We start from the raw sequence: 27,300 nt of genomic DNA on the forward strand, positions 1-27,300 counted from the left end.
CTCTCAAAACATTTCCGTTCCCCAAGAAACATTCTCTTGCAAAGCATTTGCGATCTCTCATAAAAGTATTGCTTTCTTCTGAGAAACTTGCTCTGAAATACAGTTTGAAATAGTTTTTGAAAAGCACTGAAATATAATTTTTCCTCCAATCTCATATTTTTCCATTACAAAAGCTGTGTGAGTTACAAAAGCAAAGTTTCTCTGGAGAATGCAATAGCTTTGCAAAAGAACACATGATTTGAGTGAATGTAAAGGCTCTGGGGAAAAATGCAATCGTTTTACGAGCGAACTGATTTAAAAGCGATCGCAAAGTTACCGCGATAGTTTTGCGAGCAAATGCAAATGTTTTGTGAGTGAATGCAAATATTTCTTGAGCCAACGCAAAGTTCTTCTGGGGAATGCAATAGTTTTACGAGAGAATGCATATGTTGTGTGAGCGAACAAAAAAATTATTGGGGGAACACAATTTTGCAAGCAAATGTTTTGTGAGAGAACTCAAATGTTTCGAAAGTCAACGCAAGTTTCTCTGGGGAACGCAATAGTTTTGCCAGCAAACACAAAAGTATAGGAAGATAATTTTTTCTTTCCCTTTCTTTCTTTCTTTCTTTCTTTCTTTCTTTCTTTCTTTCTTTCTTTCTTTCTTTCTTTCTTTCTTTCTTTCTTTCTTTCTTTCTTTCTTTCTTTCTTTCTTTCTTTCTTTTTATACATCATTATGGCCCTTGGTGTCTCCATATTATTGTGGCAAGTTGAGCCAAAAAGGCAAAGAATACTCAAAGAAGACATACTCTAAAGAACGGTTGTTTCTTTATGTCCTCTGCATCTCTTTCACCGGAGCCCAGCCGTCTCTCAGGATTGCGCCTCAGCAGCTACCAATGGAAAACAAGAAAACATTTACATTATAGTTTATGTTAAAATCGTGCATGCTAAATTTGATATGAAATTCAAATACATAAATCTTAAATGAAGGCCTAAATATTTTTTTTGTGTGTGTGAAGACTTACCCGTCTCATGATGCCAATAGCCTCGGTGGAGAGGAATCTTGGGTAACGTACTTCATCATTTACAATGCTGTCGAACACCTCCTCCTCATCGTCACCTGGGAACGGTGACTGAACACGGATTATGTATCAGGTTTATGTCTAATCCTCAAGTCTTTACTTAAGAAGCAAAACTGTACAAGATATTAAAGTTTGTTTTCAGAGAATATAGTTTGAATGTAGCTTATTTTTCTGGCAAATTGGTTTCTCATTTTAGCAAACACTGTGGAAAATGAAGCTCTTTCTTAGTATTTTGGTCTTGTTTTTCAGTACAAATACCTAAACGTTCTTAAATCAAGATACATTTACTTGAGATGCAAAATAACAGAATATGACGTCCTGTTTTCTGCTTGAGTTTCTGCTTAAAACTAGAGAAAATACCAATGCCTTTGGAGTCAGAAAAATAAACAATTTCAAATGTAATTGGCACATTTTTTCTTAATTTTTATCCGCTTCTCAAAAAACAAGACTTTACATCTTATGCCACTTTGCATCAAGTAAATATACCTTTATTTAAGAATGTCTAGAAAATAAGACAAAATACTGAGGAGAAAAATCATGTTGAGGTGAAGTTCACACGATTTTGTTGGATTTATGCTTAAAGCAAGAAAAAAAAAAAAATTTTTTACCGGGAAACAATATAAAAATACTAAGCAAAAAGTGCGCAAACACACACCTCTCCGACCAGCATCTCGTAAATAAGCACGCCGAGACCCCACCAGTCCACAGCTCTTGTGTAGGACGTGTCCGTCAAAACCTCAGGAGCAAGAAACTCTGGAGTCCCACAAAATGTACTGGTTCTGTCCCCATGACCCATTCCTAAACGACAGAGAGAGTGGGACAAAAACAAGGCATTTTTATTCAGCAAGGATGCATTAAATTGATCAAAAGTGACAGTAGAGACATTTATAATTTCAAATAAATGCTTTTCTTTTGAACTTTCTATTCATCAAAGAATCCTGAGAAACAAAATATATATCATGTTTTCCACAAAAATATGAAGCTGCACAAATGTTTTCAACATTGATAATAATCATAAATGTTTCTTGATCATCAAATCATCATATAAGAATGATTTCTGAAGGATTATTTGACATTTAAGTCTGAAGTAATGATTCTGAAAATCCACAGGAATCACAGGAATAAATTACATTTGAACATATATTACAATAGAAAACAGTCATTTTTGAATTACAGTGGGTACGGAAAGTATTCAGACCCCCTTAAATTTTTCACTCTTTGTTATATTGCAGCCATTTGCTAAAATCATTTAAGTTAATTTTTTTCCTCATTAATGTACACACAGCACCCCATATTGACAGAAAATCACAGAATTGTTGACATTTTTGCAGATTTATTAAAAAAGAAAAACTGAAATATCACATGGTCCTAAGTATTCAGACCCTTTGCTATGACACTCATATATTTAACTCAGGTGCTGTCCATTTCTTCTGATCATCCTTGAGATGGTTCTACACCTTCATTTGAGTCCAGCTGTGTCTGATTATACTGATTGGACTTGATTAGGAAAGCCACACACCTGTCTATATAAGACCTTACAGCTCACAGTGCATGTCAGAGCAAATGAGAATCATGAGGTCAAAGGAACTGCCTGAAGAGCTCAGAGACAGAATTGTGGCAAGGCACAGATCTGGCCAAGGTTACAAAAAAATTTCTGCTGCACTTAAGGTTCCTAAGAGCACAGTGGCCTCCATAATCCTTAAATGGAAGACGTTTGGGACGACCAGAACCCTTCCTAGAGCTGGCCGTCCGGCCAAACTGAGCTATCAGGGGAGAAGAGCCTTGGTGAGAGAGGTAAAGAAGAACCCAAAGATCACTGTGGCTGAGCTCCAGAGATGCAGTCGGGAGATGGGAGAAAGTTGTAAAAAGTCAACCATCACTGCAGCCCTCCACCAGTCGGGGCTTTATGGCAGAGTGACCCGACGGAAGCCTCTCCTCAGTGCAAGACACATGAAAGCCCGCATGGAGTTTGCTAAAAAACACCTGAAGGACTCCAAGATGGTGAGAAGTAAGATTCTCTGGTCTGATCAGTTTTTCTTTTTTAATAAATCTGCAAAAATGTCAACAATTCTGTGTTTTTCTGTCAATATGGGGTGCTGTGTGTATATTAATGAGGAAAAAAAATGAACTTAAATGATTTTAGCAAATGGCTGCAATATAACGAAGAGTGAAAAATTTAAGGGGGTCTGAATACTTTCCGTACCCACTGTATAATAATATTTCACAATTTTTACTGTATTTTGTTCAAATAAATGCAGTCTTGGTGAGCAGAGGAGACTTTTTTCAAAAATATTCAAAAAATCGTACCGACCCCAAACTTCTATTAAAAATAGTATGCATTTAGCAGTATGCTTGAAATATGTTCTACCTGCTGCCAGATCGCTCTGATCCAGCAGTGAACATCACGTTCTTACTCCATTAACTCCATTAATATCAGTACAGTAGGTACAGTCTGTGACTCACCCTCTTTACAGAGACCGAAGTCTGCAATTTTCACGTAACCTTCAGTATCCAGCAGCAGGTTATCCAGCTTCAGATCTCTAACACACAAATGGACGCAAAAATGAATTTGAATTGTTTTTGAAAACAGTGCCAGTATATAATTTTATGCTGTATTTGTGTGTGTACTCACCGATAAACAATCTTATTATCATGAAGAAACTGAAGCCCAGAAACAACACAGGCAGAATAAAACCTGCATCACACACAAACACACGCACATATTAGGGATGCTCACATTGACCGTTTAACCGTTAACCGAAAGTAAGAATTTTAACCGATTAATACAATCAGTTAAATTTTTTTTTTTTTTTTTTTGATGCATGGTTAAAGAAAAATATGCTATATATACATATATGCTTATTTGTTAACTCGCAGGGCGTTTCACACGTGCCAGACATATTTCGCTAAGCAACAAGCAAAATGAAGCGAGCGAAAATAAGTACTGACCATTTCGATAGAAAGGGTCGCGCCGTTGGCACGGGGGACAGTTTTGAAAAGACAGAAATCGACCCCCGCACTTTTGATAAGGGCTGCTTCAATCAGTCACAATATATCATCTTTTAGCTTAGGATATTTTCTTTCAAATGAGACCATTTTCACGTTTCTGTGAGCTTTCGTTCTTAAATAATCAACTGTTTTGTTGCAGATGTGAAGAAGAGGAAATGCGCTCTCGAACAGAGAAACACGCGATCTCCAAGCAATCGATCACAGCGTGCTAATGTTTTAGGACAGGTCGATGGTATATAAATCGTGCCCGAACGTTAGCTTTTGTCAATCAAGCAAAACCGTCCATTCAGAAACCGAGAAATTTGACACTTTAAGGTAAGAGGCTGATCTCTCAGATTGACGCGCGAGCTGGCTTGACAGAAGTTTTCGTGAGGATTTGTAGTTTATGGACTGTTTTGAGTTAAAAGCATTGATGGCATGTATAAAAGAGATATCTAAAAGCGAAATGAAAATTATTGCTTCGACCGGCGACACAGTGGGGAGGACGCACGAGAGGAGACCTGCGCGTTTAATTGGTATGTGTATACTGTAATACTGCATTTACAAAGCTTATTAGTGGCATGCACTTTGATAACGAAAGTGAAAGTGCCTTCTGCGGTCGCATCGCGGTGCCCCCGCGTTCCCATTTCTCTCGATGTGAACCGTGAGCTCCAGTCCATTACAATTTAGGGCCATGGTATACTTCATTTCCCGCATTCCGCTTAGTCTCGTGTGCGAGCCTTTCAAAGAAAATCCATTGCCCATGAGTGCGGAAAGATGCGTTCGGTATGCACACTTGCACCGTCCGTGGTCATAACAATAACAATGCTTGAGGTACAGTAGGCCTGCTATTTATATTTGATGGAAAAAATGTCTAAAATACCGGTTGTTTGTCATCTTAATTTGTTAAACATTTAAGTGAAAAATAATTTTAGTGTAGGCCTATTTATTTTATGCCTTTTATTTAAATTATTTTTTTCTGTTGTCAGAAACACTGCAGGTGCGTGACAATTTGATAATGTGAATCCAGGTTCTGTTGTTTATCTGTTCTATGCTGCTGTTTGCATGTTAAAATAAACCCGTGGAACACACAGACACTCGTCAATTGTATTTTTTATTTAATGTCATAGCCTATATATGTCATATTATCATCATATAGGCTATACAATATTATAATCTTATCAGTTAACGGTTAATAATCGGATAACGAGCGTCGGTTGTCGGTCGAGAAATTTAACCGAAATGAGCATCCCTAGCACATATATATGAAGACTACAGTAAAATCCTAATGAAAAACACTGTACACTTAAAAATAAAGGCTTTTTATTGGGATTGATATTTCCATGAAGAACATTTAAAAGGCATTTCAGCATTGACTTCACTAAGAGGGAGACGTCAAATTGCACATCATGTTCGTTTACTTTATTTTGCGAAAAACACAACTTGTTTTTTTTTTGTGAGTGTTCACAAATAAAAGTGCACACTTTACACTTTAGAATGATGTATAACACTGGTGTGTGAGTATTTTGAGTCTCTTACACACTGATAAGAAAAAAAGCGAGGTGGTATCGCCGGCGCGACCGCTGACCCAAAGGAGTTAACATTCATAGAACCTTTCCATTCCACAAAAAGGTTCTTTATAGTTTCTTTGTGGAATCAAAAAGTGTTCTTCTATTGCATCACAGTGAAAACCCCCTTTTGGAACCTTTATTTTTAAGAGTGTAAACACAATTCCAGGAACAACACAATTCCAAAGCGCACACTTAACAACTACTAGTGTTGTACATAAACTAGACTAATTAAACACACTTACACGGAGCGAGTTTCAGAGAAGACGTCTGCATGTATGTGCATCATTAGGTCACCGCCGGCCGTGTACTCCATGACAAAACACACATGTTCTGGCGTCTGAAAACATGCAAACAGGTTCACCAGGAACGGATGCTGCGCGCTGTTCACCGTCTCGAAGATTCGCTTCTCACACATCAAACTGGGAGAGAAAGAAGATGAAAATGAATCTGACTGTAATATGTGCCTTAACCAGATCAATCTATTTTTTGTCTTTATGAAAACAAAGATTCTTATGTGCTGTGAAAACATGTAATCTAGTGATGCACTGAAATTCATTTTATACCGAAACTGAAATTGAAGTTTTCATTCAGCCAAAAGTGAAACTAAAAATAAAGTTTATATAATAATCGATCAACACTAAAAATCTCTGACACATTTAAAATGCACCATTGGAGAAGACTAATAATTTTGGTTGTCAAAATTTCGGTGCATGATTAATGTGGTTTAATATGCAGCTCTATGGAAAAGGATTTCAATAAAAATGCAAGCCAACCCAGTGACAAAATGTCTTTTCATGCAGTGTTTATTGGTGTACATCCTAAATTGAACGCTCACCTCTCTACCTCGTCCCGCGCCACAATGTCCCCTTTCTTCAGAGCTTTGATGGCGTACATCTTTCCTGAGTGTCTGTATTCAGACAGAAGTACCTGGAAACACATACACATATCAGACTCAGTGTACACATGAATCTTAAAGGGATAGTTCACCCAAAAATGAAAATTTGATGTTTATCTGCTTACCCCCAGGGCATCCAAGATGTAGGTGACTTTTTTTCTTCAGTCGAACGCAAATTATGATTTTTAACTGCAACCGCTGCCATCTGTCAGTCAAATAATAGCAGTGATTGGGAACTTGAACAATAAGAGTTGAAAAAACTTCCATAGACAAATCCAAATTAAATCCTGCGGCTCGTGACGACACATTAATGTCCTAAGACACGAAACGATCGGTTTGTGCGAGAAACTGAACAGTATTTATATAATTTTTTACCTCTAATACACCACTATGTCCAACTCCGTTCAGCTTCCGGCTAGTGAGGTCGGATCGCGCTCTGACAACGGAAGTGATGTCTCGCACTCATTGAAGTAAATGGGCGAGACATCACTTCCGTCATCGGAACGCGTTTTTTGACCTCACTAACAGGATGCTGAACGGAGTTGGACATAGTGGTGTATTAGAGGTAAAAATTATATAAATAATGTTCGGTTTCTCTCACAAACCGATCGTTTCGTGTCTTAGGACATTAATGTGTCGTCACGAGCCGCAGGTTTTAATTTTGATTTGTCTAAGCAAGTTTTATTTACTCGTATAGTTGAAGTTCCCATCTACTGCTATTATTTGACTGATAGATGGCAACGGTTGCAGTTAAAAATCATAATTTGCGTTCGACTGAAGAAAAAAAGTCATCTACATCTTGGATGCACTGGGGGTAAGCAGATAAACATCAAATTTTCATTTTTGGGTGAACTATCCCTTTAATTCACAAACAGGCTCTCAACTGGTGCATGTCACAAATAGGGAAGAGACAATTCTTGTAGCTTTTGTTGTTAATTCAATGTAAAATATGAATTCAGATGCAAAACCACAGCTTTAACACATGAGTTTTTAGTAGGATTCGCAAGCAGCGTTATTATTGTTAAAGGATTTGTTCACTTCAGAATTAAAATCTCCTGATAATTTACTCAGTGATGTTCATGTCTTTCTTTCTTCAGTCGAAAAGAAATTAAGGTTTTTGATGAAAACATTCCAGGATTTTTCTCCATATAGTGGACTTCAATGGAGCCCAAACGGTTGAAGGTCAAAATGTCAGTTTCAGTGCAGCTTCAAAGAGCTCTACACGATCCCAGATGAGGAATAAGGGTCTTATGTAGTGAAAAGATCAGTCATTTTCTTAAAAAAAAAAAAAAAATTATATACTTTTTAACCACAAATGCTCATCTTGCACTGCTTTGTGATGCTCCACACCTTACGTTATCATGTTGGTGAAAAACTCCATCTCATTATCTCCTCTAACTTCAAAATTATCCGACATCATTGTTTTACCTTTTATTATAAAGGCCGTTTGACTTAGTCTTTGATGTTTGCTTTGTAGACACTGGATCGGTACTTCTGCCTACATCATGCATGACCTTTTCAACATGATTACGCAATGTGTGGTGCATCGCAGAGCAGTGCAAGACGAGCATTTGTGGTTAGAAATTATATACATTTAATTTTTTTTTTTAGAAAATGACCAATTGTTTCGCTAGATAAGACCCTTATTCCTCGTCTGGTATCTTTTAAAGCCATTTGAAGCTGCACTGAAACTGTAGTTTGGACCTTCAACCATTTGGTGCCCATTGAAGTCCACTATAAGGAGAATAATCCTGGAATGTTTTCATCAAAAACCTTAATTTCTTTTCGACTGAAGAAAGAAGGACATGAACATCTTGGATGACATGGGGGTGAGTAAATTATCAGGAAAGTTTTATTCTGAACTGAACTAATCCTTTAAATGAAACTAGCCAGAATATGTAATACAAATACAGTATAACATGTAGGATTTTTCTGTGTGTGGCGATTCTGCTGACTAGTTGCTGCAGTTAATGCTTTTGACACTGAACATATTCCAGTTACCTTGCCAAAATGTCCCCGGCCGAGCACTGCGATCATTCGGAAATCCTGAAGACACAAAGAGCCTTTGGACGACCTGCACACACGCACACACAAAAAAAGGCCGGATGTAATTAAACTGAAGGTAAAAGCTGGTGTGAGGTCAGAAACTACATCACTGGCATTGTGTACATGAGTGTATGTGTGTGTGTTTCATGCTGTGTCTTGGCCTGGACTGGAAAACATATTGTGTGCTGGTAGGACATGTACCTGCGCTGGGAATTATGGGAACTGATCCTGACAGCCCTCTCAGGAGGAGCAGGATCAGGAAGAGAGGCCGGCTCCATCGCTGGGCCAATGTCCACCTGACAAATTATTAAGAGATTATTATTCGTTTATAAAAATGATTCATTGCTATTATCTTAGTTTACATTATTTCATGTAATTTTTCAACATTATTTCTTTATTTTGCACATATTATTTCACATTAATTGCTAATATTACTTGTTTTAATATTACTTGTTTCAATTCAAATGTTCAGTTCATGCCAATAAAAAAGGGTTTTCATTCATTGTAAATGGTTTTCACTCAAAATAAATAAATAAATAAATAAATGTTAAGTAATATTGTGCTGCTACACTTAAAATATAGAAGATAAAATATCAAATTCTATATTCAAGTAATTTGCAAAATGAACTTAAATCAATTATTTATAGAAGTAAAATTAAATCTGTTGTATAATCTTCTGTAAAAATGTTAGTCTACTTGCGCTTTTAGATCAATAATATCATTATACAATTGTATGTTGTTTTCAGTTTTACTTGGCTGTACAAAAAGAAAATTGTCAACCGCATAAATTGATGCATAAAACATTAAGACGCTTCAACAAACCATTTGTAAGCTACAATGACTAGCACCCAGAATTAATTAAGCAGGATTAATTAAGAAGAATATGTTTATGGCTAAAGTTACACAGTATTTGGGATCGAAATATTGAGGATCATATTGTCCTATTTCGTACAACCGCCGCCCAAATATTCACTGATATGATGTAAGAACAAGTAACTTCATAGACTTTCCTTTAAATTATGTTGGGAGTCTGGAAAATGTTACTGAATCACTTCGATTAAAGATCTGCATATAAAACCATGTGTGAACAGTCATATTCTGCAACTTTCTTTCTCATTTACCGTTTCAGATGTCTGTGTGTTTCTCCTCGTCACAGACGGAGGAGAGTCGCCGTCCAGTTGGATCTTCTGAATGGAAATCTCGCTGCGGAGGAAAGTTCAGTTCGTCATGTTAGTCAGGATAAATCACAGCTGAACAGGTGCATGTGTGTGATGTGCGTTACCTGCTGTTGTGTGTGCTGGTGTGTTGTGTGTAGCTGTGTGTGGATGAGCTCATGGGAATGGCGTTCTTCAGCAGACGAACCCACGTCGCCATGTCAACGTTCAGCTGTTTAGCGCGCAGGAATGCTTTCCCTGAGTCACAACAAGTGGAACAGAAGTTAAATACTGTAAAACAATATTATATCATATTATATATACTCTATTTAGAAAGAGTGCATATAGCATGAGATTCAGCCCTTGTGTTCAGTGTTTTCTTTCCCTGTGAATGTGATTGGCTTCATTTTTACCCTGCTGTTTAGAAAACACCTTCCTCTGGCGCTGTAGACGTGGGCCTCTCTCTATCACAGGGTTGATGAACATCACCTGTTACAATCACGCCAACACAAACTGTTTAGTAACAGGCTAGTAAATGTGTGCTAACAAAGTAAAAAGGATCAATTTTGACTGTCATTGTTTGGGTGCAAACTTGCAAACTGTATTCAACACACATTTACGTTTCATTTTTGTGGCTGAAATTTAAAATGACTTGTTAGATGGATGCTAAAACAACACATTAGGGGTGTTTTTGTGTACCTCGGCCAGCAGCAGTCCCTGCGGTTCCATCTCCAGCTGTATTCGGTGTCTCTGATTGTCCAGAAAGTCCTCCAGCTTCAGATACTTCAGAGCGCAGAGCGAGCGATAGTCCCTCCAGTACACCGCGATCTCCATCTCTCTGGACTGAACGCAGTACATTAGACAAACACCTGAGTATGTACTTAAGGACCCGATATATATTTCAACAAAATCAAAGAACGAACTGGTGTGACGTCATTTCAAATAAAAAATCAAGCTGAACCAAAGTTCAATTTGTCTTTGTTTCGAGACTTCAAAAGAGCATTTTTAAGTGAAGTTTCCAGAAAAATCTGCTCTATCTTGTAAACACCTTCGAACTAACATTAGTCTGTGTGTTCGGTTTATTTTTTAATCTGTTCTGTTTTGTAAAGGATAGGTGTCCGTGACTAATGCTGAAATGTCAGAAATCAGAAATGTCCTCCTTCCCACTTCTGAAGTCGTAATTATGAGTTTATCTAAATAGTTTGGTGACAATTCTGGAATTTTTGTCAAATACATGCTATTTTTCCACAGTATGCTTCAAATGATTATTCATGTATGTAAATATGCACTACTCTAATGACAAGACAAGGCGATGTAGCTTTTGTGGAAAAAAAATAATAAAGAATAGCAGTCACAGCAGTTATCGTTCTCCCTTCAGCCATGTTTAAAGATTTTAGCATGCCCAACTCGGAAACTTGGTATCAAAATTGTCTCGGAGTTTCCCAGTGGTAAATACGACCTGAGAGGACGTTCATGCTCGATTTGTGACTAGGAAAATCTGTATTTACGATAATTCCAAAAGCGTGTGAAAACAGCAAATGGAGAGCTGCTTCATAGTACTACATTTACATTTACATTTAGTCATTTAGCAGACGCTTTTATCCAAAGCGACTTACAAATGAAGTACTAGAAGTACTAGAAATTTAAGTTTTATTTCTAATAAAAAGAGGCACTGACACTGTTTTTTGACAGTGTTTTTGACACCAGAAAGGTTTCAGCTCAAAATACCCCACAGATAATTTATTACAGCTTGTCAAATTTGCCCCTATTTTGGTGTGAGAAAAACATGCCGTTTTTGTGTGTGTCCCTTTAAATGCAAATGAGCTGCTGCCCCACCCCTTTCCAGAAGAGGGCAGAGCTTTAACAGCTCAAGCTTCAGTTGCTCAACAACAACAAAGCCGGAGAATCTCACGCAGCCAAAATGAGGATTGTCAGTAACGGTGTTCAGCCTTACATTGTTCAAACCGGAGTCGACACTGATGGAGAGACTCAGAATGAAACTGGATGTTTCTGAATGGTTAGTGGATAAATTTATGTAGTTGCTGTGGAGTTGATTCAACTCATCGACTAGCATGTGACATCATGTTCATCTTTTGTGTAAATCCAGTGTTGAATTGACCCTCGATTGTGAAGCAGTCCAGTGTAAAACAACAACTCTTCCTCTTCTCTAAAGCAGCCCAACATGGCCTCACCCCCTTTGTTGCGTGTTCTCGGGGCGGGGTTTATTTAAATTTTAGGGTTTGTGATGTCACCAACCCGGTAAGAAGCTTGTTGTAGTCCCTACCAGCCGTTTGTTGTAGTTCTTAAACAGAATCCTTTAAAAGAAAATATGTGCCTCTGTTTATATCTCAGAATTCTGAATCAGTCCAAAAAAAGTCTGAATTGAGATTAAAAGTCATAATAACGTTAATTCCCTGGAAGAATCAAGCTTCCAAACGAACTTCGCTTTGTTTTGGATATTGATATTGCTGTTAACCTGTTTCAATGTTATGTTATGTTATTTGCTTGCTTAATGCCTTATACGCTTACATGCTTGAATGATTATGAAATTGGAAAGTACCTGCAATACTTTCTTTGTTTATTATAAGATATGATGAATAAGCAACAGTTGGGAAAGTTAGGTTCTTTGAGTTTGGCACTTTTGTAACCAACCACATAGGTTAACAAGAGGGTACACAGGGGTGAAGAGAGCATGTTTCAACCTCAAGAGGAGGTGAGTCAGACTTCAGTGAGGAAGAGGAAGAGTGCTAGAGGAAGACAACAGCGTAAAGACATCCGACTTATTAAGCAAGAGTCGCAGAGACTGATACGATTACAACAGGAAGACTGGCTCATACAAGACATTGAGGAATTGATGACTTGTATGGAGTCGAAATTTCCCAAAATGCAGTATAAGAAGTCTGAGTAAAGGCCTCATCATTTAATAAGGAAACATGATACCCTAATGAGGGACACTTAACAGCATCTCCAATATTGTTGTTTAGAGCTTTTAGTCTAGCTGACTTTAACTTTTATTTTGCATTAACTGCTTTGCCTCCTGTGAGACTTTACTTATAACCCAGCCTCAAAAGAGAACAAGCACAAGGAGTCTTCTACGTCATTACTGAAGAATTTCAGTAAGTACATTTTTATTTAGATTAAAGGATCATGCCACTATTTTTGAAAATAGGCTCATTTTCCAACTCCCCTAGAGTTAAACAGTTGAGTTTCATTGTTTTCGAATCCATTCAGCCGATCTTCGGGTCTGGCGGTAACACTTTTAGCATAGCTTAGCATAGTTCATTGAATCTGATTAGACAGTTAGCATCTCGCTCAAAAATGACCAAACAGTTTTGATATTTTTCCTATTTAAAACTTGACTCTTCTGTAGGTACATTGTGTACTAAGAACGACGGAAAACGAAAAGCTGCGTAATATAGCATTATTTTACTGTCAAATGTGGAGAGCACATTATTGTGACGCGAGAGCATATCAATGTAATGCGCGAGCGCAAATCTGTCCGCTCGCACGCGGATTTCATTTGCTCTCGCGCAAATCTGTCCGCTCGTGCGCGGATTTCCTCTGCTCTCGCACAAAACTGGACGCGCGCTCTCAAATATACAGTGCTCTCTTATGAACTGCCTCTCCTCTCGCTCAGATATTGTGTGTGCACGCTCAAACTGTTTCCTGTGTGTTCAAACGTAAAAAATTACCGTGATTTTAACAGTAAAAGACTGTAAAAATGCTGCAGTGAAAAACTGTCAATTGGTTTACAGAAAGTTTCCGTACTATATACGTTGAATAACTGTAATAGATCTAATGGTACATTTAATGTAATTTTACGGTAAAATACCGTTAAATTCACAGTTTTTGGAAGTGAAAAATAACAATTCATTGTAAAATTTACAGTGAAAACCCGTAAATTGACATTCCCACAATTCCCTGTTTGACACTTCACATTTGATATATTTTCATTGAAATAACTCTGTTTCTTCTTAGTTTTTCTCATTTTTTTCTAATCAGTTATGTACATTAGGGTTTTATGTTACATCTAATGTTGTTAAATTAATGTTTATTGCATTTTTACAATTTCATGCATGTTACCATGATGGTGTTTAGTGTGTGTGTGAATGACACTGTGTGCACCTTCTATATATTAGTAATGTCCTCCTCAGCTTGTGGAAAAGCTGCTTGTGATGAACTTTGATTCATCATGTGACTCTTATCACCACTGTGTTTGGTGACTGTCAGTGTATTATAAAGGTACAAAACAGATATTAGTACTTCATTAGGTTGGTAAATTAACATTATATCAGTTAATGAAATACATTATTTTACCATAAATTTAACAGATTTTTTTTTTTTACGTTGCTACTGTATTTTTTACGGTAAAGTTCTGGCAACCACAGCTGCCGTTTTTTTACCGTAAATTTTACAGGGATTTTTTTTACAGTGTGTCCTGCATTCTCAAACTGCACCTGTGCTCTTGCAGAAATTAATATGCTTTTGGATTAAACGCTTTCAAAAGTTATCAACCAATCAGACGACTGATCCATGAAAATGCTACGTGGAATCTTATTGGCTGAGATTGAACTGTGCCTGGAATTCTTTCGACAAAGATGGATATTTAATTTCTTTACAATTTAATAATATTTATCAAATGTAACCTAGTCTAACTGCATCACATTACAGGTAAAACCCTGATTTATCTAAACAAACAAACAAAAAATGTTTCTTAAAGTTATTGTGTTCATATGTTTTGCGTTGAAATTTATATAAAAAAAATAGGTAACATTTTACAATGTTTTTATTTGTTAACATTAGTTAATGTATTATCTAACATGAACTAACAATGTGCAATACATTACTGTAATTACTAATCTTTGTTAACATTAAAAAAACAGCTGTTTGTTGGTTGTTTACTTTACAGTGCATTTACTAATGTTAACAAATACAACTTTTGATTTTAATAATGTATTTTTAAATGTTGAAATTAACATGAACAAATATTAATAAATGCTGTAGAAGTGCAGTTCATTATTAGTTAATATTAACTAATGCAGTTAAATAATGTTAATGAAACCTTATTTTAAAGTATTACCAACAAATATCTTCTGATTTAAGACCGAACAAGATCAGGGTCAAATCATCATTCCCTTAATACATAAAATGTGGAGATCACATATACCACCATAGTCAATTTCTTTTGAGGTCTGGTATAAAACATGACATACAAAAATACTTAAGCTCTTATGTATGCACGATTAATCAAAAGAACACGATCTTATTCCTAAATGACAACGATTCGGTTATGTCTACATTATCTGCATTACATTGATATGCTCTCGCGTCACAATAATGTGCTCTCCACATTTGACAGTAAAATAACGCCATACGTAATTTAATTGCTCCTGCCGCACCCATGATACGGCAGCAAAGTTCCTTGATTATTACGCCAGAATGAGAGTATAGTTCCTAGCCATATCACCTAAAAAATCACAACTTTTCATTTTCCGTCGGTCTTAGTACACAATGTACCTACAGAAGAGTCAAGTTTTAAATAGGAAAAATATCGAAACTCTTTGGTCATTTTTGAGCGAGATGCTAACGGTTAAATCAGATTCAATGAACCGTGCTAAGCTATGCTAAAACTGGTATCGCCAGACCCCGAGATTGGCTGAATGGATTCGAAAATGGTAAAACTAAACTGTTTAACTCTAGGGGAGTTGGAAAATTAGCCTATTTTCAAAACAAGTGGAGTGTTCCTTTAAAGGCCACATCGACTAACAGCCTGATTTTGTTCAAAATGATGTCACACCAGTTCGTTCTTTGTTTTTGCTTATATCATGTGTTACTCACTCTCTCCAGCTCCAAAGTGAAGCTCTGATTCCACGTCTGTTCACCAACACCTTTCCAACACGTCTGACCCACGACACAGTTCTCCAGCTTCAACACAGCGCTCACCTCCGCTACAAACACCAGCACAACATCAGACCATCGTGTAGATTCAGTTAGTACACTAAAAAACATCTTGACCCCAAATACAGAATTCATTAAAAGAATAAACTCACAGGACAGATCTTCGCACTTGTTGGGACTCTTCAGGCTGAAGCTGGTGCTTCTGCTGCTCAGAGTGAGTTTGAACGGTCGTCCGTCTCCTGGACTGAAGTGAGGCAGGGCGACAGGAGACGTGCGATTGCGACCCGGGACGACCTCCAGCAGCCCCACACACCCCAGCAGACGCACCTGCAGCGTCCCTGCACAGGACGGACACAACAATATTTCTATTTGTCTAGCATTTCGCCCAAAATAAAAACTACATGGCATTAAAAAATGAAGCCTGTTTTAGGAACATTAGGAGCCAGTTGCATTGTGAGAATTTACTCCTAATACTCATTTCTGTAATAATATTTCTTTCTTTTGATTTTAATAAGAATTAAAATAGTACCATGATGAATAAATACTTCACAGTTTAATCAATATATGACTTTATCACATTATGCAGTAATGATAATTACAGTTAAAACTTAATTATCATTATTATGATACAAATATCATAATTATCAATGATATCACAATGCAAAAAAAATCTAAAATTAATGACAAAAAAACTACTACTAATAATTATTGGTAACAATTTATGACAAGGTCCCATTGGCTAATGTTAACTAACAATAAGCAATTTATTTTTTACAATTAATCTTTGTTAAAAATACAGCTGTTTAGTGTTAGTTCAGCTCAGGTCCTTAAAGGATTAGTCCACTTTCAAATAAAACTTTCCTGATAATTTACTCTCCCCCATGTCATCCAAGATGTTCATGTCTTTCTTTCTTCAGTCAAAAAGAAATTAAGGTTTTTGATGAAAACATTCCAGGATTATTCTCCTTATAGTGGACTTCAATGGAGCCCAGACGGTTGAAGGTCCAAATTACAGTTTTAGTGCAGCTTCAAAGAGCTTTAAACGATACCAGACGAGGAATAAGGGTCTTATCTAGAGAAACAATTTATATAAATGCAGTGTTAATTTTGACAGCAAATTTTGATTTATTTTTAGTCATAGTCTTTTGACTAAAATGCCATTTAGTTTTAGTCATATTCTAGTCATCGGAAATTGTTTTAGTTTTAGTCTAGTTTTAGTCGACTAAATATCAAAAGATTTTAGTCGACTAAATCAACAGTAGAATTAGTCGACTAAAATCTAATTTAGTTAAATTGTAATGCATTAAGTAAGCATTTCTCTAACAATGCACAGATCCAATACACTGATATACAATATATATATTTTTTTATTTCAGTTAACGTTTATTTCAAGTAAGGAAGATTTCTTTGGTTTTAGGTTAACTATAATAACCCTTATACTTGTAAAATATATTGAATAATGTGTCAAATAATGTTCTTAGTCTTTCCTTCCTGTGACAAGATACAGTAGTTTACAATGAATTAAATATAAATTAAGTTAAATACAATTTATTGTGTAAACAAAATAACAATAATGACCAGGAAAAAAATAATAATTATAAACCATCCCGAAATACACCGTGACTCTTATTCAGAAATGTCTGCAGTCTGCACTGTAGCAGGCTGCTCATGAGGGAGATAGAATATGCATTCTTACAACCGTCTAAAACATGCTACCATATAAACATTGTGTAGTAAACATTGTCATAATTCATCAACATTAGCTTATAAGCAGTCGCTTGGCATAAACGTGCGCTATTCATTAATTGCGCAGCAGTCCGATGTGCTGCTGCTCGAACCTGTAGAGGATGCAACAGCGTTGCTCCTCCCGCGGTTAGATCAGCACGTTACACTTCAAATGTGTGCATCTTCCACACAGTACAGCAGACCTGACTGGATATGTTCCCAAATCGTCCCTCTCTTTCATTTTCATCTCATTTTTATCCGTTGATGAAAATAAGAGTAGATTTTAGTTATAGTTTTAGTCATTCAAAACACATTTTTATTTAGTCATCGTCTCGTTTTCGTCTGTGAAAAAATGCCGTTGACGAAAATTGTGACGAAAATTATTTGTCAACGAAATTAACACTGTATAAATGATATTTTATATAAACAAATGATCACCTTCCAAGTGCTTCCGCCAAAACCGCACTTTCGTATTCTTCAAAAAGTTTAGGCTGTATGTCCTACGCCTTCCCTATTCTACTTACTCTACGATATTTTTCATGAAGCATTTTGTTGCGCATCAGCTGTGATAAACAGACATCCACTCTTGTATTGCATGTGTAACAGAGGCCAGATAGTGAGAGTTGTGCAGGTAAACCACTGCATACTGCATACAATGTCCAACAGCGTAGATACCCCACCTTTAATAATATTGTATTAGATGCAAGCAATTATTTTTTTCCTAAATAATTAATCGTATAGCCAATTGTAAAAATTTTAATAGTTTTCAATAATAATAATAATAATAATAATTATTACTTAAAATTATTACCATTATTACAATAATTATTAGGATTAATAATTTAAAATTATAGTAAAATTTTAAATGACATTTTAAATTACATAAATTATTTTATTGACATGTTCTGTAAAATTCGCCCAGCAGCCAGGGGCTTAAATCGCGGGGGGGACAGGGGGGACAGGGGGGTCAGGACCCCCCCCCAAAAAATATATAAATAATAACCACGCTAAGTATTGTACATAAATAATATAAACTTAAAATAATTATGTAAGTAGTGAAGCAATACAAACGCAAACGAGCGTTTTAAGTTTAGAAACATTTTGAGTCACCCCTCCCTTGCCTCACAGTGGTTTGGTCCACCGCGCACGTCACACTCGCTTGTGTTGGTGTAGATTCTGTAGAAGTCCGGCGGCGCCGGCGGGAGAGAACAGTTCTACAGACAGATGAGTTCCAGTAAGTCGGCTCTCAAGGCTATTTTATTCAAAAACATCGGATGAAGTGATTATTTTCTCTTTAATGCTGACGGTGCTGAGTAATTAGTCATAACAACAACAACAAAAAAAGATGATAACTGATGATTTTATTTTCCCGTGAGTTCGCTATTTTAGCGATTATAATGTTACCTAGCTTGTTTACCATAGCTTGTTGGATATTATAAGATAAGTCACCCACACCAACAACAATTAACATTGTGATGAGAATATGTGAACTGTAATAAGGCTAATAGATTTTCTGTTGTGTGTTCGGTTATGCTCAGTGTTGTATTCACAAAGACTAAAAGGGACTTTGGTATTCATCGTATTTTGGTGACTTGGTTGTAAACAACTTCAAAAAAAAATAAATAATAATAAATAAATATATATAATATATAAGATTTTGAAGAATATTTTAGCCAATTTAGTCAGTTTTTTCATTGAACCAAAGAGAAACAATGAGCATAATGGCAGTCTCCATGCTACACTAATAATAGTAGGTTTTCTTCTGTGTAACATTACATATATTCTTTATAAGTAAAATTTTGGCTGTGTTATTTGTATCCCCTTCAAAAATTGCTCTTAATAAATTTTATGTTTATTGTCCCCCCCTACTGTCAGATGAAATTTACGCTCCTGCCAGCAGCATTCAACATTGTCGTTGTTACTGACGTACCGGTGAGCGGCGAGGGTTTGCTGAGGGTGCTGTACTGATTGTGGACGTAGGGGGCGCTGTGACGGGAGCTGAAGGCCGAGGATGACGCCAGCACCAACTCCTCTTTAATCAGACACGCTTTCGGATGTTCTTCCGGTAGATCCACCAACCGCTGCTCCAACGAAACCCGCAGAAGATCCAACCGCTGGGACGCTTCACTCAGACGACTCTGAGCCTAGAAACACAAACAAACACTTAATGAACATACGACAGGACGCAAACAAATGTCCATTTTCATTTCTTTTATGATGTGCACATATGTTTCTCACACCTCAGCGATGGCTTTCTTGTCCTGTGCTTTTCCAGCTCCTAGAAGTCTCATCATGTTTTTGGCGCCCTCGGCCATGGCGTGCTCCACGCGGTAATGATGCCAGAGCTCCTCGATACGCAGCTCCATCCCGCACAGATCCGGCTTACCTGCTGAGACACAGACACACACACAGGTTAGATCCTTCTGGGCGATGCTATACATAGATACACACACACACACACACACACACAATATAACACCTTTGACTTTTAAACATGAACATTCTGAAGACACAATCATCTCACTAGACCAGTGAACATGAACTAATGTTGGTAAAAATAAACATTTACATTATTCAGAATATAATAAACATCAACTGAAATTATATATATATATATATATATATATATATATATATATATAACTTATTTTATTTCAATTAGTTGCCTAGACAACATTTCTAATTTTCATTCAAAACACAAAAAAATACTAAAAGTAAAATTTAAATTAACATTAACTGAATGAATATATATATATATTTTTTTTATTTTTTTTTTTTTATTTCAATTAGTTGCCTAGGCAACATTTCTAATTTTCATTTAGTTTAAGTATAAATTAAAATTAATTAAAAAAACAAAAAAAACCCCACAAAAACACAAAAAATACTAAAACTAAAATTTAAATTAGCGTTAACTGAAATAAAAAAAATACAGAACTAAAGAACAAAAAATTACTAAACAAGCATCTAAAAAACTGAAATAAAAATACTAAAAATACCCTAAAATTACTAAATTACTAAAATAAACATTAACTGAAATTAAATAAGATATAAAAATATCTGTAGATAAGAACTAAAATTACTTAAACGTAAAAAAGTGTAATTGCAGTTCCTGCTAATGGAGAAACTCGTCCTTAAATCCCCTCACGGGACGTCAGACGTCATTCCCCGAGCGTCCCGTGAAGCTCAGTGATGGCCGAGGGCGGAGCAGCATTAATAAATCTATTCTTAACCAGCCGCTGCCATCCAGCCTCAGGACACATGAGACATCAGCGCCCAAACACGCCATTAGAGTCCATTAGAGACGCAGCTTCAGCTCGACGTCCATTTCCTCCCTCCACAAACCTTCTGCAGAGCTCATCTTTCCTCATGTCTTTAATTTTTTGCTCTCCGTCAATATAACAGCATTCAGATATTGTTTTGCTAAAGGATAGTTTATCCAGAAGTTTAAATTCTGTCATTACTTACTCACCCTCCTCATATCGTTCCAAACACACTCGCTGCTGTTTTATGTGGAAGACAAGAGATTTTTCGCACAGATCTTTTCTATACAACAGCCAAAAAGAGCTCCAAATATCAAGCTCCTAAAACCAAAGGAAACACTGTAAAAGTACCATAAAGTAGTACCCGTAAGTCTTTTGATGCTTTGTTTGAGGTTATTTATTATAAATGGCAAGCCTAAATGAATTTATTTAAAGTGAAACTGAAACTACTGGTGTGTGGGAAATGAGCTGTACAAATAAACTCTCATTCATCCAAATCCAAATGTGCTTGCTGTTAATTGTATTATATAAGTCGCTTCGTAATATGATGGAAGTTTTGTGTATATCCAGTTGGAATGTGTGAATTGCAAAAAAAAAACAAAAAAAAAAAAAAAAAACTTAAATCTGATTTTTAATAATCTCTTTCAAGCTATGTGGTTTGAAATCCTATTCAAATATAATCTGATTGGATTTTTCATTTTGTCGCTTTCTCACGCCACATAAAATGAATAAACACATCAAACATGGTTGAAGAAACAAGGTTGTGTTGTGTTGTTGTCGATGTGCAGGTCATGCAGAAAATTATAATATAATGGAGGCATCTCCTTGGTGCAGTGATGAGGTGTCTTCACTTTCGCTGTTGGGGGATGCATCCACATCTCTTTGAATTTTGACACTACGTTTCTTCTGCTGTTTCATTACATGTAGTGGTCCAGTGCCATGGCTACACATATTGTAAGGCAACATTGCAAACCCCTCTATCTTGTTTTTGGCATATGCCTATTGCCATAGAAACCAATACAGATATTCTAGAAAGCGGACAAAATGGGACACAAAAATTGCAAATGGGGTGTTTCTCAAAAGCACTGTACGCCTAAAGGCCCGTTCACACCAAGAATGATAACAATAAAGATAACTATAAATATATTTGCGTCCACACCAACGAACGATAACAGTGTTTATTCTAGGCTCACGCACCGCAGTTTGTTGCAACATGTTTTCGCTGTTCTTGTTGCATTTACACGGCTTTAACCAGCAGATGTCCTCAGCATGCTATATTTCGAGTGAATAGCTAGTGTAATCGATCTAATCTAACAGTGAATTTAGTCAATATAGTGGAATAAAACAAAAAAACGCCTAGTCTTTTTCACTGCAACTTCAAAGGAAGAAAGACAATGTTGTCGAAACTAGCGCTGGATACCTGAGGTAATTTATTTTACACTGTTTGCTAGCCTGGCATAATGATCTCATATTAATAACTAAGTGACAATTTTGGTAGACTAATGCTGTGTTCACACCAAACGCGAATAGAGCGTCTGGCGCGAATGATTTCAATGTTAAGTCAATGTAAAGACGCGTTTACGCGCGTCTGGATATCTCGCGGCGCGAATGAGGCGTTTAGCGCGGCGCGGAAGACGCGAATTCGCCTCATTCGCGCGTCTAGTTCGCGCGAATGACGCGAATTGAGCGTTTCGCGCGATACGCGTGATACGCGCGTTACGCGCGAATGGTGCTTTTTGTGCATTTAGCGTTTGACGCGAATTCGCGTCTGACGCCCGAGTTGAAAAATTTGAACTTTGGCGTAAATTCGCGCCGCGTTAACCAATCAGGAGCCTGCTTGCTGCTGTGGCGGCAGGCCCGCTCGGAGTCACTCATTCAAAATGGAGGAACGACTGATATTATCAGTGAGCAGTCACCCAGAGATTTATGACACAAGTTCATACTTCAGACAGGAATAAAAAGGAGCTCGCTTGGAAGAGTGTCGGTGAGGAGATTGGGCTACCTGGTAAGTTGTAAATACACATTTCACTTTTAAATCACGTACACGTTTATCGACCCGCGGCCTTCCCGCGACGCTGACTCCTACGCCGCTGTTCTGCTCTCCAGAGCAAATACAAAGTGGTAGCTCTCTCGATGAACGCACGATCAACATCAGCCATCTTGCAAACAGACAACCGCCTAGCACTTCCCCCTCCCACTCGCCTCGGACGCGCGTCAATTTCGCTTCAAACTCTTGTTTTTTACGCGCGTCTATTTCGCTCTAGACGCGCGAATGCATTCAAAATGTTCAAGCGGCAAACTAGACGCGGTAGACGCGAATTTGACGCTCTATTCGCGTTTGGTGTGAACGCAGCATAAGCCTCTTCTAGTCAATTAACGGTCTGTAAGGGGGTAGCCCTAGATTCCAGTTAGATAGACAGATGAGAAAAAGACCCAATTTTAAATCATTATTCACTGGAAGTCGTCCTTCAAAGTTATGGATTTGTACTTGCAAAACATTTTGTGTTATTGCAACCAATTGGTTTGGGAAGATTACTAGTGAATGGTGAATCAAATTTGGGTCTAATATCAGATAAGAACAACACTTGAAGTGAACTGAGATGAATAATGACACTGTTGTTTTCTGTTGAGCTGCTTTACAGCTGAAAATGTATTTGTTTCATATTTAATGAATTTGGCAACATTAACACTTATTTTCCTGATATTTCTATAAAGCTGCTTTGAAACAATATATATTATATAAAGATAAATATAAATAAATGTGACTTAAAGATCTCAAGACTTGGATTATAGTATACTCAATAATACTTTTCATCCATTTTGATAGATGTCATCACTAGACGAGTTTAAACATTCCTCACAATGTGTCCTTTTGCATTCCATTGGAAAGTCGTACAGGATTTAAATAAATAATACAAATTTTTGTTTTTGTGAACTATTCCTTTAATAATGTTGAGCATGTTAATGTTTTAATGTTGATGTCTCGGAGACGCTCTGACTTTTATACAGACAAACAGCAGTCAGCAAAGACAGACGCTTGTGTCACTCGCCAGAATTAGACTGTCTGATGAAAAGGCAGCAGTCAGGCAGTTCTGTTTATGAACCAATCATTGCACACAAACATCCACAACTGCACCATTCCTGGTATGCCAAACATTCCATGAGTTCATGTCCTCACCCTATTTGAAATATTATACTTACAATTTGTGAGGATGGAAATAATATTAGTTGTCTTACATCACAACACCACTATTAAAGGAACATGCCACTATTTTTGAAAATAGCCTCATTTTCCAACCCCCTAGAGTTAAACAGTTGAGTTTTACCATTTTCGAATCCATTCAGCCGATCTCCGGGTCTGGCGATACCACTGTTAGCATAGCTTAGCATAGTTCATTGAATCTGATTAGACCGTTAGCATCTCGCTCAAAAATGACCAAAGAGTTTCTATATTTTTCCTATTTAAAACTTTTTCTATTTATAATAACCACGTTGGTTATGTTGATGGAAGTTAGCCTATTTTCAGGCGCTGCGTAATGTCATTGCGCCTGCTGCACTCATGGAACGGCAGCAAAGTTCCTTTATTATTACGGCAGAATGAGAGTATAGTTCCCATTCAGTCGGTCACGTTCGACGTACGTCGGACAGACCGACGAATAGGAATCTCGCTAGAGAGGCCAATCTACTTCGAGTGTAACTAAACGAGCCAATGCACATTGGCATGCAATCATATGCATCAGCTGCTTGCCTCGCAGCGCGGGTATATAATGAGCAGCAGATGCGTTGCATCTTCAGCTTTTCGCTTCGGAGCCAAACCTTCTCAACACTGAAGAAGATAGCTACTGAAAGCACGAGTGTGAACGAGTCTGCTCTTCGAGACGTCTCTTGGTTGCGGTGCAGGCGGACAGCGCAGCAGCGGGGCCGATTTCTCCTTTGTTTTTCTTTGCCTTTTTATTTGAGCAAAAGCTGTAATCAGCGTGAAGGCCGTTCTCACGGCTGGTGAAACGGTGCGCCTAGAGCGCTAAAAAGCTGTTATTACAGCTGGTAAGAGAGCGCCTTCAAGGAGAGTGCACACGACAGGCTGCACATTTCCCTGTCTGTGCTGCAGCGGCTTTTCCCCTGCGTGCTTCAGCACCTAAAACAGTCAGTCCTTGAAAGAGCTTACACGAGTAGTTCGGGTCTTTTTAAAGATGTCGTTCTACTTGTGTGTTTCTGGATGCGGTCGTTACCTGACGCCTCGGGATGGTCACCAGCGCTGTATCGCGTGCTTGGGCTTAAGGCACGCTGAGGCGGCGTTTGTGGACGAGTCATGTACCCATTGTGGGAAGATGACCGTCGCGGAGCTGCGGTCGAGACTCCACTTTCTGCAAAGGGGTGGAGTCCCGGTCCCGACGCCTCGTTCCAATCCTCCTCAGAGGGTTGCTTCGGGCGGCGGGGCTGGTGACTTGAGGATCACGGTGAGCGCGTTTCCTTCGGGGAACCAACCCCCTAGGAACCCTCCCCCCTCGTGCGCTCCGCAGCCAGTAGAGCTGCCGGGGGAACGCGGTGGACCACCCCAGAGGTGTGTACCATCCGTATCCTTCGGAGCTCCCCAAGACGACCGAATGTCGATCGCTGCATCGGAGGGTGAGCCTGACGCTTCTGGGGATGACGATTCGGCGCAGCTGCCTCCCTCAGGAGTGATGACTGTGCCCGATTCAGACCCGGAAATGATGGCTATGCTTTCCCGGGCCGCCAACAGGGTTGGGCTCGTGTGGAACCCTCCACCGTGTCCCGAGCCCTCGAGGTTGGATGATTGGTATCTCGGGGTGGCAAGGGCTGGTTCTCAGCCCCCCACCCCAGTGCATTTCTTCCCGGAGGTGCATGAAGAGCTCACTGGCACGTGGACGGCACCTTTTACTGCCCGAAGCCGTGTCGGTGGGTCCTCCTCCCTCACCACCCTTGATGGTGGAGCGGCTAAGGGTTATACGCGCATACCCCCTGTGGAACGGGCCGTTGCTATGCAACTGTACCCTAACTCCACCTGGCGGGGGGAGCCGTCTCTCCCTTCCCGGACCTGTAAGTACTCGTCGGATCTTACCGGCAAGGCTTATCAGGCCTGTGGGGAAGCCGCTTCCGCCTTACACGCTATGGCGTTGTTGCAGGTCCATCAGGCCAAGGCACTGAAGGACCTGCACGAGGGTGGTCACGATCCGCAAGTTCTACAAGAACTTTGAGCCGCGACGGACCTCGCGCTTCGAGCGACGAAGGTTACGGCGCGGTCAGTGGGTCGTGCGATGTCCACCATGGTGGTCCAGGAACGCCATCTCTGGCTGTGTCTTGCGGACATGAGGGATACCGACAAAGTCAGGTTTCTTAATTTCCCCGTGTCCCAGTCCGGCCTCTTCGGCGACGCGGTCGAGAACTTTGCCCAACAGTTCTCGGCTGTACAAAAGCAGTCAGAGGCCATCAGTCACATCCTGCCGAGGCGGTCAGCTGCTGCACCTCCACTGCCGGCGGCACCTCAGACTGCCTGTCGCCGAGGGCGCCCCCCTGCAGCCGCCTCCGCTCCCACGCCCCAGCAGCAGCAGCCTCCATCCAAGCGGCGTCGTGGAGCTGGTCGCGGGCGGGGTGCCCAGCCCGTCCAGCCACCCCTTAAGAAGAAGGGTGGCAAGGCCAAGTCCAAGCGGCCCTAGGACGGGCGACCCGGAGATGGACAGGACTGCTCTTCAGGAGGTGGTGACCGCACCGCTCCTTCCCCCGGAGGAGGGCCGGGTGGAGAATCTTTTGTTTCCCCTTTTTGTTCCGCCGCTGGCTGTACCCAAATTTTCAATAAAAGAGCAGTTTCCTCTATCTCCGGGTCCGAAGAGGGCTCGGAGAGCAGTGGGAGGGCTAGAACCTCACCACTCTCATCCACCTCTTCTGTCGCCAGCGGACAGCAGCAGGTAGGCAAAACCTCGACTGCTCCCTCTGTCCACCCGTGGAAGCAGGTAAGTGTTGCACTGCACACTGTGACCCCGCTTCGGGCCGCCTCACACAGAGAGCCTCCCGGGCCGCGTCCCTGCGTTCCACCTCGCTGCCCCGTGGCGGGTACGCCGGTGGTCCCCTTGGTGCCGCTTGCGCGGTCTCTGGGAGCCTGGCTAGCGCTCCCCAGTCCGTCTCGCTGGCTCCTTCGGACCATCAGGTTCGGCTATGCGATTCAGTTCGCCCGGCGCCCCCCCAAGTTCAGGGGCATCCTCTTCACTACAGTGAAAGATGCCGATGCCCCTGTTCTGCGTGCGGAGATCGCAGTCCTACTGGCGAAGGACGCGATAGAGCCGGTCCCTCCAGCCGATTTGACGTCGGTGTTCTACAGCCCCTACTTCATTGTACCCAAGAAAAGCGGCGGGTTACGACGAATCTTGGACCTGCGAGTTTTGAATCGGAGCCTTCACAAGCTACCGTTCAAAATGCTCACGCAGAAACGCATTTTCGAGTGCATCCGTCCCCGAGATTGGTTTGCAGCGATCGACCTGAAGGACGCGTACTTCCATGTTTTGATTCTTCCGCGACACAGGCCATTCCTGAGATTCGCGTTCGAAGGTCGAGCATATCAGTACAGAGTCCTACCCTTCGGCCTGGCCCTGTCTCCCCGTGTCTTCACGAAAGTCGTGGAGGGAGCCCTTGTTCCCATGAGAGAACAGGGTGTTCGCATTCTCAACTATCTAGACGACTGGCTCATCCTAG

At 39.4% G+C, this 27,300-nt stretch overlaps 1 protein-coding gene across 2 annotated transcripts in view; it reads right to left on the minus strand.

Annotated features, from left to right (window-relative positions):
- pkn1b (protein kinase N1b) overlaps window positions 1-27,300 on the minus strand; it is a 44,141-nt gene that overhangs the window by 4,165 nt on the left and 12,676 nt on the right. The window contains exons 5-21 of one of the 2 annotated variants that reach the window (XM_067381168.1): window positions 19,576-19,721; window positions 19,266-19,479; window positions 15,763-15,948; window positions 15,551-15,660; window positions 10,412-10,555; window positions 10,126-10,201; window positions 9,841-9,970; window positions 9,680-9,761; window positions 8,760-8,854; window positions 8,514-8,586; window positions 6,453-6,544; window positions 5,860-6,036; window positions 3,691-3,753; window positions 3,522-3,598; window positions 1,714-1,856; window positions 1,002-1,109; window positions 786-866 (exon numbers count right to left, since the gene is read on the minus strand). In XM_067381168.1, the coding sequence (XP_067237269.1) occupies window positions 786-866; window positions 1,002-1,109; window positions 1,714-1,856; window positions 3,522-3,598; window positions 3,691-3,753; window positions 5,860-6,036; window positions 6,453-6,544; window positions 8,514-8,586; window positions 8,760-8,854; window positions 9,680-9,761; window positions 9,841-9,970; window positions 10,126-10,201; window positions 10,412-10,555; window positions 15,551-15,660; window positions 15,763-15,948; window positions 19,266-19,479; window positions 19,576-19,721 (1,997 nt within the window). Of the gene's footprint in view, window positions 1-785; window positions 867-1,001; window positions 1,110-1,713; window positions 1,857-3,521; window positions 3,599-3,690; window positions 3,754-5,859; window positions 6,037-6,452; window positions 6,545-8,513; window positions 8,587-8,759; window positions 8,855-9,679; window positions 9,762-9,840; window positions 9,971-10,125; window positions 10,202-10,411; window positions 10,556-15,550; window positions 15,661-15,762; window positions 15,949-19,265; window positions 19,480-19,575; window positions 19,725-27,300 lie in introns of both variants that reach the window. The other variant, XM_067381167.1, reaches the window with a different exon arrangement.

This window comes from Chanodichthys erythropterus, chromosome 3, assembly GCF_024489055.1.
Source record: "Chanodichthys erythropterus isolate Z2021 chromosome 3, ASM2448905v1, whole genome shotgun sequence".
NCBI classification, from domain to species: Eukaryota; Metazoa; Chordata; class Actinopteri; order Cypriniformes; family Xenocyprididae; genus Chanodichthys; species Chanodichthys erythropterus.